This window comes from Ctenocephalides felis, unplaced genomic scaffold (assembly GCF_003426905.1).
Source record: "Ctenocephalides felis isolate EL2017-DRISC unplaced genomic scaffold, ASM342690v1 CF-g0.4_SCAFFOLD_03571, whole genome shotgun sequence".
Taxonomy (NCBI): domain Eukaryota; kingdom Metazoa; phylum Arthropoda; class Insecta; order Siphonaptera; family Pulicidae; genus Ctenocephalides; species Ctenocephalides felis.
In genome coordinates this window covers 42,780,934-42,792,358 of record NW_020539725.1, presented here as the reverse complement: position 1 = coordinate 42,792,358, position 11,425 = coordinate 42,780,934, and the positions used below count along the sequence as shown (strand labels likewise).

Genomic DNA, 11,425 nt, shown 5'->3' with positions numbered 1-11,425 from the left:
TTGATTAATTTCCTAGTATGAGCTTTACATATGTGATCTTATTCATTAATATTAAGGGAAATTATATTCGGGCATAATTTACTGATAATGATCATAATGTATTAATGATGACTTATGATACATTATTTGTTAATAGTACAATGGCAGCGATTCTTTATGTTTATTTAGTATTTTAATGTAATTATAACTTGAAAACTTAGTTTTAGAGGCAAACTTTGAAAATTGTTATAAAAATGAGATATAATTTTAAATGAGAAGCATATTTTGCCAAAAAACTAATACTTTCCGTTCTATAAAATCATATTTAAATGATTTTTTTTTCAACATTTTCAAATAAATCAAACAAAATGTTGAAAAAATTAGAAAATTTTATATGTATTATATAATATGTAAATTTCAACTAACTGTTCATATTTTTGTTTCAGTTACAGAAAAAGAAATTCGACAATGGTAAGTTCAATAAAACAAATTCAGTTATATATATATATATATATATATATATATATGTGTGTGTGTGTGTGTGCGTGTGTGTGTGTACGTGTGTGTATATGCATAAAATTATGAAAAACTTAATTTTTGGGCATAAAGAATTCGATTTAATGATGTGATAATATTTTACATGATATCATATGCTTACAATGGTCACGGATTGGTTATATATTAAGATTCTCTTCACATTGTTGTAGGATGCTTAATAGATTCTCGTCAGAATCTCATAAGATTCTTATTAGATTCGATTTTATATATATTTCGGGTATAGAATTACATTTACTCATTATAGAAAATAAATGATCTTAATCAAGCAAATAAAATTTGAGTTATTTAAGTTATTTAACCCAATTAAAAATAGTAAATTTGTGCTAACCCACAAAGATGGTCTGGGAAAGTGATATTGGTTTCAAAATCTGAACATTATTTTATAAAGTTTATTTAAAATGGTTTACAATATTTTTGTCTTAAAAATTATTTAATTTTTAATATTTGATCTCTTTGTTCTGTTTCGTATTCAGATTGGAAAAAAAAGGAAATTTTTGGTAAATAAAATTGTAGTTTGAAGTCAAAATCAAAATTTGAAAATGTTGCCCTCGTAAGGGGGCGTTCAATATTCACGTGAAGTTTTTCGGGGAAGGAGAGGTTTGACAAAAAATCACGAAATATCACATGGGGGAGGGAGCGGTATAGTAATATATCATGTGTATTTATTTTATCCAAATATTTTCAAGAAAAATAAAAAATTTTACAAATTTTTTTCGTAACTAAGTTTACACGTAATGTTTGGTGGGGGAGGGGGGTAATTTTGAATATCACCACATATCACCATGGGAAGTCCAAGAATTCTTAAAAAATCGATCACATGATTAATGGACGCCGACTAACACAAATATTTGTAAGAATTAAATATTAGTCATCTCTAATTCGTTTTAAACGTGGTTGCACAATAAAAATGAATGTTTTCTTTATCTTTAAAACGTGTAAGCAAAACACATTCTTTGGACAATTTGCATGATCTTAATAACACTTTTGGGTTCGTATCATCGGCATATTGCTTTTTATGTGTGCTAGTAAAAAGCTGTTGCGTAAGACAGAAAGTATGATAAAGCTCGTGCATGCATTTTGAAAAAAAAATCAACATACCAATATCTTCTTGTTTGTCCCCTTGTCTTATTTTTACTATACTGACTCTTAGAAAGCTCCAGCTTTATGTGTTTTCCTTTCTTTTCGGTTATTTGCTATGGGGCCTGCTCGCAAATATTTGTTACACGTGTTACACATGTTGCCTTTCCCACCCTTGCCGAAAATCCTGTAGAAAGAAATTGTTTCTTTGTAACCAGAAAAATGCAACATATATATATATATATATATATATATATAATAATTTTGAATTGGATTCCTGAGAGCAATAATCTATATAATCCTAAGAACAATAATCCAATCATGTATAACATCTATAAAAACATGATTTTTTTCAAAATATATGAAATTATATAGTGAAATACCATAAATTAATTGATAATTATTTTTACTAATAACAATAATCTATGCTATAGAACTTCACCTATAAAATAACTATAATGATTAATATATAATGTTTGATATATAATAATGTACTTCATAAACATAAACATAGCTTTCTTAATAGTCATAGGTGTTTTAATAGTTATAAAATTCCCGAATCATCTTAATAAGTTTGAAAGATTTAGAAGTGAAATCACAAAACTTGTAAATTCTTTACCAACAATCTGTTTTATAGCATAGTTCTTCGTCACATATTTAACTTGGTCTTACACCTCACCGTTTTTTCTTTAGAATTTTTATACAAAAAAAAATTTTCGGGGCTTTTGTTGTGACTGATACATATAATAATCTAGATTAAATTTTTTGGACCTGGATTTAAAACTGAAATTTAAATTATTGGACATGACATAGGCAAATAATGTACCAGTGGCCAAGCTACTATTCTATTTAAATACTATTTATTTTTATTTTACTATACTATTTACTTTTATTTTACTGCACTAATGTTTTAAGCATTTTCTATTTTTTTTCACTCTTTTATATGATTAAATAGATAAGGAAAGTAAACTTTTACAATCATTATGTGTTTTTATAAACTATTTATTTTCGTTTTATTATATTGGCCAAGAAGGTGACAACCTTCAGGGCTTTAAGCTTTACACGGAATGGTTGCTACCCCTGGTAGAGGGGGTAGCGGAGTGTTTTAATTGAACTAGTTGTTCACTTCTAAAAGTAAAGTCCGCTTAACTTAGTAACAAATAACTTAGTAACAAATCAGTGATTGTAATTAGAACTGCAACAAATACATAATATACAAACAAATCAGTGTTTTACAGTCCACAGCTACTAGGGTTAAATTATAACCCAACAACCTGAGTATCGAAGGAGAGTTGTAATACATTTTATAACTACGTTACATAAAGACAACTGTAGAAATCTTTTACTCATGGTTTAAAGTATTAATGACCCAGAATTGAAATGTTGATCAAATGAAGATATCCATGAAAAATACTATTTGATTATGCCTACGTTAAAATTAAATATAACATATCGAAATTTAGATTGAACGAGAATAAATTTCTATTTTTGTTTGCAGATCGGGATCAAATACAATTTTATTAGTGTTCCTGGTAGGGTATTCTCTTTTAATTGAAAATTAAAATAATAAATTAATTAAATTAAACATAAAATTATTTCACTTTTTTATTTTAAAACGTTGTAAGACTTTATTAGATTAAAGAAGATGTATAGTTTCCTCAAATAAGGATGTACCAGCAAGACAATAAAAGTAAAAAATAAGGAAGCTTCTTACAAAGAGCTTTCGTAGCTTGTCTATTATATACCAAATATAAAAGATGACGTAAAATGTGAAACGTGATCGTTCCCTTAAGTAATGTTCTCCAGCGATATATTTATGGCTTTTTAAGCTACGTTGTTTTCAATTGAGTTATATTAATAATATAACGAGAATTCAAATCGACTTGCGTGCTGGAATACTAAGGTGCAGAATAGGTCTACATTGAAGTTAATTAGATGTCAGACTTTGTTTTATTCATTGTCTTCTGTCGAACGGAATTAACCCCAAGAATTATTTAGCCAATACAAATGAGAGGGAATTGCGGTGAAGAAATAATGATCGTGTTTGCAATAAGTTTGCCAGGCGCTATTATAAATTGTAAATGGCTGTTGTAAAGAAGATGTAACAAAGTCGGAATATTAATTGGTTGACTACATACATACAAATGCAAATGTCCATTAAAGAACAAACAAATGATTATTTGATGCTAGTGGTGCATGGCATCATGCCTAAGGCAAAGGATTTTTTTAAAAGATTTTTTTATCATAAGAAGACTCTCAAGATCTACAACAATTAAACTATTTGTATCTTATTACATTTTTTTTTCTTCAAGTTATTGTATTAGATATTACTAATGTTAGGCTTAATATTGTTTAATAGTTGTATTTTACTGTAATTAATTCAATTAAGATAATTTATTTTATTAATTCAATAAACTAAAAGTTAAATAATAAAAAAAAGTGCTGAAACTTCCCGCATCGTTTTTTTTTTTTTGAAAATGTTGATAACTTTTTTTCTGAATTTTATTTGTTTTAACTTTGTTGTGTTGCAGTCTTTAAAGTTGAACATTATTATATTACATCTTGGTATGGAACCCATAGAAATGTTAACAAAATTTGTACTTATTGTTATAATATCTGATAATTTGATATGCACGCCTAATGATCATTTTTGACCACCAAATAGCATTTTTTTTAATCTTTTTATTGGGTCATCGAAAATGCTGGACCTGCCTTTCCAATAATGTAATCTATTCCTCATTTCCCCAATAAAAGTGAATTTTATTTTGAATTATTCAAACTGAGTTGCCATATTTTGCCTTTGCTAATCAGCATGTCTCCCAGTCAATAGGAATCTATTGCTTTTTTAAATCATTCAAATTGGTTGATCCGTGATCTCAAAATCATGGACGAAAAATTTCATCTAAATATATACTACCCACCCACACGAACGACATAATATATACACAAACACATACATTCATTTTTTCTAAGGTATGACAAAATGTTCAGAAGCTTTTGAAACGATATGAAAAAAAATCTATTTTGGATTTTTTGCGATTAACTTATCTTACGAGATGTTAAAAAGTCTCAAACTATTATATGTTATTTGAAAAAAAGTTACAATAGGTACGAATAATTCTTCATTGATTTTTCATTTTTTATAATTTTATATATCTTCAAAAATCAATTAAAACAGCACTTTTAATGAATGACTATAGCTATTATGACTGGACTTTTTTATTCATAAGTTTAAGATTAATTTTATAAATTAGTCATTAAATTTAATCTGGGTTATATAGAAAATTTTATAACTCGCTCACAAAAATAAAATTGAGCATGCGACTGAAGTATCAAGAAATAAATCTTTATGTCCCAATAATAAAATTTTTTATAACTCATTAATATTAATAACTCAATAAAATTTAAGATTTAATATTTTCATTAAAATAAATATCAATTTCATTTATTATCGTATTCGTCATTTATAAATAAATTTATAAATTTAATTTTAAAGAAAATTATAAATTCATCATAAAAATTAAAATTGAAACAAATTTCTGGATTTATTATATTTTTTCTATTACAGGAGTGTAGATTTAATTATTCTTTGCATTCTTCTTTTAATTTAATTATTCTTCTTTTCCAAGACATTAGTTTTTAAAATAAAAAGTTAATTAAAAAAAAAAAAATTATATAAAAACAATAATGTAAATTATTTGATAATTTTTTTTAATTATTTTAATTTAAATTTTGTTCTGCAATCTGTATATATAATTACATTTAGCAGAGAATGCTGACAAGTTGTTTACAAATTAGTAGATACCCCCAGTGGCGTATCTACTAGAGCTAATATAATTAAAAAAAAGTTATTGATTCTTAATGGATGCTAAATAATGAAATCATTTTAGTTGACTTATTTTTCAGATTTTGGCAGTATCTTTCCAACTATTTAGAATTCGATTTTACTTCGCAAACGCGTCGACAATAATCAGCCCATATTTTTCTTTATCAAAATACTTATGGCCAAATAATATTGAGTTGGGATAAAACCAAAGTTTATCGAAAAAACATAAAAATAATACGGTTCCGAACCGTAGCATTAAATCTGCAATAAATGCTTTAAGGTGCCCTTTTCTCCAGTCAAAGTTGAGACCACAATATATAGAGGGAGGATTACAGGATAGACTTCGCACCCATATTCGCACAATTGCTCATGTTTCTCTGAAAGTTTCAAGTGGATGGAATCTCAAGCACGGGATAATGTTCAAGTCAAGTGTTCCACTTAGAAAACATAATGACTTCAACCTCTCGTTTAAATAGTTAGAGTTGATGGGTTGAATTAAGGTGACTATCATTTCAACTTCCCGTAGGGTATGTTATAGTAATCGCAAAAAAATCGAATGGGAAATTTTTTGCATATTTCTACGTTTTATAGCCTTCTGAATATTTCGATAAACCTTAGAAAAAATAAACGTGTGGGGATGTAACCGATTTCAATGTTTCAAAAAACATTCGAGTCTATTGGTGGGAGAAACGTGCTGATTAGTTTTTGGCAAAGGCAGGGGGGGAGACAAAAGTGGAAGAATTGAAATTTTTGGGGAAGGCAAGTCCAGTGGTTTCGGAAATCCAATTAAGAAATTTCTACATTTTGAGACAAACCCATAAGTATACAAATTTTTAAGGAAAAGGAGTTTCATGAATCTGTATTAAATAAAGACCCAAAAATGTTTTCATACCTGTTTTTTCAATTCATGACAACCATGACGATCAAACTAGGTATAAACATGTTAGTTCCATAGATTTTATATCATGCAATAGTCTTGTAAATTATTTTGGCAAATCTTCATCTTTAACTAGAGTTTCTATAGAGCATTTGATAATGCGCAAAGGTGAAACGAAAGTTGCTTTGTATAAAATCTTAATATATGATTTGCGGTAAAAAATGATTATTAGACATTGTTTGGACATCTTTTCGTTTCATTATATTGGCAATGAAGGTGACAAACTTCAGGGCATTAAGCTTTACACGGAATGGTTGCTATCCCTGGTAGAGGGGGTAGCAGAGTGTTTTAATTGAACTAGTTGTTCACTTCTAGAAGTAAAGTCCGCTTAACAACATGTAAATAACCAATAAAAATAAATATATTATCTTTCATTATAACTTAGTAACAAATCAGTAATTGTAATTAGAACTGCAACAAATACATAATATATAAACAAATCAGTGTTTAATACAGTCCACAGCTACAAGGGTTAAATTATGTCCCAACAACCTGAATTATCGAAGGAGAGTTTTAATAAATTCTATAACTACGTAACATAAAGGTACAGACATATATGCATGTATGTTTGTATTTGAGACAAAATTTCACATTTTGTGAACATGTTTATAAAACGTCTGCACCAATTTCAAAAATTTAAAAGCCATTTGATGAAACTCGATAATAAGGACTCAATTTTATTAGTTTATCCCTGAGATCGGCTAAGTAGTTTCTTCGTAATTTATTGTTAAACTTTTTTTTGACCATTTTATTTAAACTTTGCATAGCAATACAGATCATAGTCAAAAACATCCTAAAATATTATAGACCCTTTACAACAAGTGCCAAAATACACTTTGTTTCAATTTATTTGACTCTACCCTTTATTACTTCATTTATTTTAACTGCAAGATTTTGTATTTCAACATTAACATATTGACACACTTCTAATATCCAAGAGGGTTTAATGCACATTAGTTATACTGATAGATATTTAATTTTACTAAATCTATCAATACATTTTATAAATATTTTATGGTATCACATAGTTTACACTAAAATACAAATTGCATTAAAATGTGAAGATGATACTATCCCTAAAACAATTATCATTACCCAAGCTTTTCTGTCTTGAGAAAATAATGGAATTATATAATTCAACAAAAAGATTCGAGGATTTTCTCATTAGCAATATCATAAGATAACAGCATTTAATTTGAATATATTTACTTTCAGGCATAAAGGTTTCTTGAAAGATTGTCCAAATGGTCTACTCACAGAACAAGTAAGTAATGATGTAATAAGTATTCAAGCTAATTTTATTTGTACAAGAATTTAATTCATTATTGTAAATAGTATTATATCTTTTATTATGATTATCATTACTATTTGGATAGAAATCAGAACTGTGTGTTCTGTGAGCTCTGAAAATGAAATTCCTTATTATTAGACTATTATTGCTATAAAGGTAATCCAATGGTTGACGATTCTCTTTCTGATGAATATTAGGTATTTTTCTGATAGCAACGTGATATATATATATATATATATATATATATATATTATATATTGTGGCTATGCCTCGAAAGTATATTTTCACTTTATACCTTATACTAGATTCTGATATCACTACTGCTTGATATCAAGATAAGCCAGGTGGGCATCGAACCCAAAACTAAAGTTCAAACCTTGAAAATATAGGTCATAAATATGTTTCCAATAGAAATATAAAATAAAAAAAAATATGTAGACAAATCCTCTGACAAGACTAATACAGCTATAAAATTAATACTTAAAATAAATTTTAAATAAATGTAGTATTAATATTCCTGTTTTAAAACCAAAGTGAAATTTCTAAATATTTACTTATTACAGGGATTTATCAAAATATACAAACAGTTCTTTCCGCAAGGTGATCCAAGCAAATTTGCTTCATTGGTCTTCCGAGTTTTTGATGAAAATAATGTGAGTATTAGTTTATTTTTCTTTTTTTATTACCACATAATACTGAAAAAGATTCAGAAATAGCTTAAGAAAATATGATATAATCTATTTTATACAACCATACATCAATCAATAAAATATTTCTAATAAAATTATCAATTAATAAACATATTTTTTTAGGATGGCTCTATAGAATTTGAAGAATTCATCAGAGCACTATCGGTCACGTCCCGTGGAAATCTGGACGAAAAACTGCATTGTAAGTATTTTTATGTTTTTTATGATTGATTTATAAAACATTATAAATAATTCTTGATTCCGTATCATAGTAAGTAAAAAAATCCTGAACGTCTGGCTTGAGGAGATTTTAAAGAGGGTTTTTTAAACCACATCAATCCTCAAAAACAAACATTTCCGGTGACTCAATGTAATTTATCAATTTCATATTTAGATCCTTTATGATTAATATGTTTTTATTATTACTATCAGAGTATACTTTTGTAAACTTTTATAATTTTTGTTTCTTGGATTTATATTTTAACATAGTTACCTGGGAATTTGCTTTTTAATTCCTTCTTATTTTATTACATTGAATAATGAATTTTTCTAATAAGTATCTAAATTTATTGACTATTGCAGCAAAAATACTAATTTAAAAAAAAAATTATTATGTTATTATATATCTATATAATGGTGTAATATAATGCTATACTGTATCCATGTATGATGTGCAATTTCAGGGGCTTTCCGACTTTATGATGTGGATAATGATGGATTTATAACAAGAGACGAAATGTACAATATCGTCGATGCTATATACCAAATGGTGGTATGTATTAAAATTTTATACAATTTTTATAGCAAAATTTACGTTTTAAATGATATTCAGTTGGAAAAATAAGATAAGTTCAAACCTTTATCAGTAACTTAATCTACATATACATAAATATAAAATAAGTCGGGTTTTCCTTCCTGACGATGTAACTCCAGAACGCACGAATCGATTTCGACAATGTTACATTCGTTGGAAAGGTCTCGGGCTCCGCAAGGTTTACAGCTAAGAAAATTAGTGGTGCATGGCATCGTGCCTTAATGCAAATTGCTGGAACTTCACGCACCGTAATTAAAAATTCGAATAATGACATTAGTTAGAATTATCAGAATTATGCTTGGTTAAGTCAACGAGCAATTCTTGCCGTAAAGAATAATGATGAACACGCACTGAATTTCACCATTCAATCAAAAATTGCTGACGATTTGGTGACATACAATGATTCCGACTGGTCTTCAGTTTGACTTCAAACGATTGCAATTTCCAGTTCGCATTGCGTTCGCAATAACAAGTCGCAAGGCCAATCGCTCAGTGTTTGCGGGATAAATTCAAATAGATTATTTAGAAAATCATTGTTTTTCACATGGGCAGTTATACGTTGCCTGTTCACGAGTTGGGAAACCATCCGCTTTGTTTGTGTTAACGTCAGACCGATTAACGACAGAAAAAATGTGGTTTACCAAAGAGCACTTCAATAAAACGGATAATTTGCGAATTCACTTTCATTTACTTAGAGAAGTTTAACTAAAAAAACACTTTATTTTTGTAATCGAAATAAATGCATTACTGTTGTGTAATAAAATCAAATTTTTCCTTTTCAAATATAGAACAAACAAAAAATTTCTTCATCTTTCTCACGAGACCATCTGGTGGCGAAACGGAGGTTGTCGGGTTTGCTAGTAAATATATATATATATATATATATATATATATATATATATATATATTATACATATATCACAGTCAAGAACTTTTCTCGCAGGATTGTTCGAAATAAATTGATGACGACGGCGACTAGGAAGTTCGGACTTCTATAGTTTGGCTTCTTTGTGAAACTTGCAACCATTTTTAAACACGAGTTGTTCGAACTTTTTGTTCAAGAGTGTTTCATGAATGACCACTTTTTCTGAAACTACGAAAATACGCGACTTTTTGTAAGCTCTGCAAAATCACGCTTTGTAAAATCTTGCACATTTCATATAAAAAATAATAAAAAATCAAATTTATATAGATATTTTATTTTCTGTTGTATTTTACACAATAGTTAAATATAAACAATAATTAAATAGTAATCAGAAAAAAAATTTATATAAACTAGTGAACTGATTTTTAGAACTCCAGTAAAAGTACTGGAATTCTTATGACGTGATGAAGTTCATCCCAATGGGTTATTGCTGGGCCCATAACCAATATTAATGGTAAAATATTTTTTTTTTACTTTGATAATATTATATTTACATAAAAGTATTCCATTTATACAATAATACAAAGTATATTATTCCTTTGTGCAGTCAGTCGAAATAGAATGATTTTATTAAAACTTCTTTGTTTTATACCATGATGGAGATACCCTCTCTTTCACTCCTGGGTATATATCCTCATCAGGTCCGCATTCTATATATAATATTGTATTCTAACAGGTTACTCCATTTTACTGCATTATATCGAAGGGGTGCTCCTTCTTCGATCTTTTATAGAAGCAAATTTTCTGTACGGGTAACGTGATTCTTTTTAGGAAATGTGCACAATTTAATATGAAAATCATGATTGCAAACAAACTCAAAGTTACTAGACCTAGTAGCAGTTATTGTCGAAATAATTTGAAATATCTAAATATAAACGAGATAGAAATCTGTTTTTCAAGATATAAGTCATATATATGAAAGTGCTGCCCAAAGTTTTTGTTAAAAATGTATCGTTTCTTCTATCGTATGACAAAATCTTGAACTTCTAGATATTACAAAAAATTAAACTTTGGAGCCGTTCAAGTATTACGTAAACATATAGGGGGGCGGGGTGGTTGTTGATTTGCTTATTTTGCGTTGACGTGGGGAGCAGGGGAGTCTGGATGATGATTACGTCATAGGTAGTATTTTTATTTTTTACATTAATTGCAAAATGTTTACGTAAGCATGGGGATAGGGAGTAAGAGCTTGCTTACTTTTGCTAACAAGGGGGATGGGGGGTAATAATTGTAATAAATTGCTTACGTAATACTTGAACGATCCCTTTCCATATTACCTAATTAAGTTTATAAAAATTCTGAATATGCAATTCTTAATAAGATATTGAT

The 11,425-nt window shown here is 28.0% G+C and overlaps 2 protein-coding genes across 2 annotated transcripts in view; one reads left to right on the top strand and one right to left on the bottom strand.

The window, feature by feature from the left end:
- The first annotated feature begins 373 nt into the window (after nucleotides 1-373).
- Nucleotides 374-10,661, top strand: LOC113386084 (frequenin-1-like). Its single transcript, XM_026623892.1, has 6 exons — nucleotides 374-450; nucleotides 7,593-7,641; nucleotides 8,232-8,321; nucleotides 8,481-8,559; nucleotides 9,041-9,129; nucleotides 10,644-10,661. The coding sequence occupies exons 1-6, from the start codon at nucleotides 374-376 to the stop codon at nucleotides 10,659-10,661; spliced, it is 402 nt and encodes a 133-aa protein (XP_026479677.1).
- A 5-nt stretch (nucleotides 10,662-10,666) lies between these two features.
- Nucleotides 10,667-11,425, bottom strand: part of LOC113386083 (probable ATP-dependent DNA helicase HFM1) — a 5,215-nt gene continuing 4,456 nt past the window's right edge. The window contains exon 8 of the mRNA XM_026623891.1: nucleotides 10,667-10,746. Coding sequence (XP_026479676.1) covers nucleotides 10,667-10,746 — 80 coding nt within the window. The remainder of the gene's footprint in view (nucleotides 10,747-11,425) is intronic.

What these genes read in the sequence shown, in the direction of transcription:
- LOC113386084 (XM_026623892.1), top strand. Translation starts at nt 374, where the DNA reads ATGTATTATATAATATGTAAATTTCAACTAACTGTTCATATTTTTGTT. An exon ending in ATGGTCTACTCACAGAACAA is followed by an intron (nt 7,642 to 8,231) that starts GTAAGTAATGAT and finishes TACTTATTACAG; the next exon opens with GGATTTATCAAAATATACAA. An exon ending in GAGTTTTTGATGAAAATAAT is followed by an intron (nt 8,322 to 8,480) that starts GTGAGTATTAGT and finishes ATATTTTTTTAG; the next exon opens with GATGGCTCTATAGAATTTGA.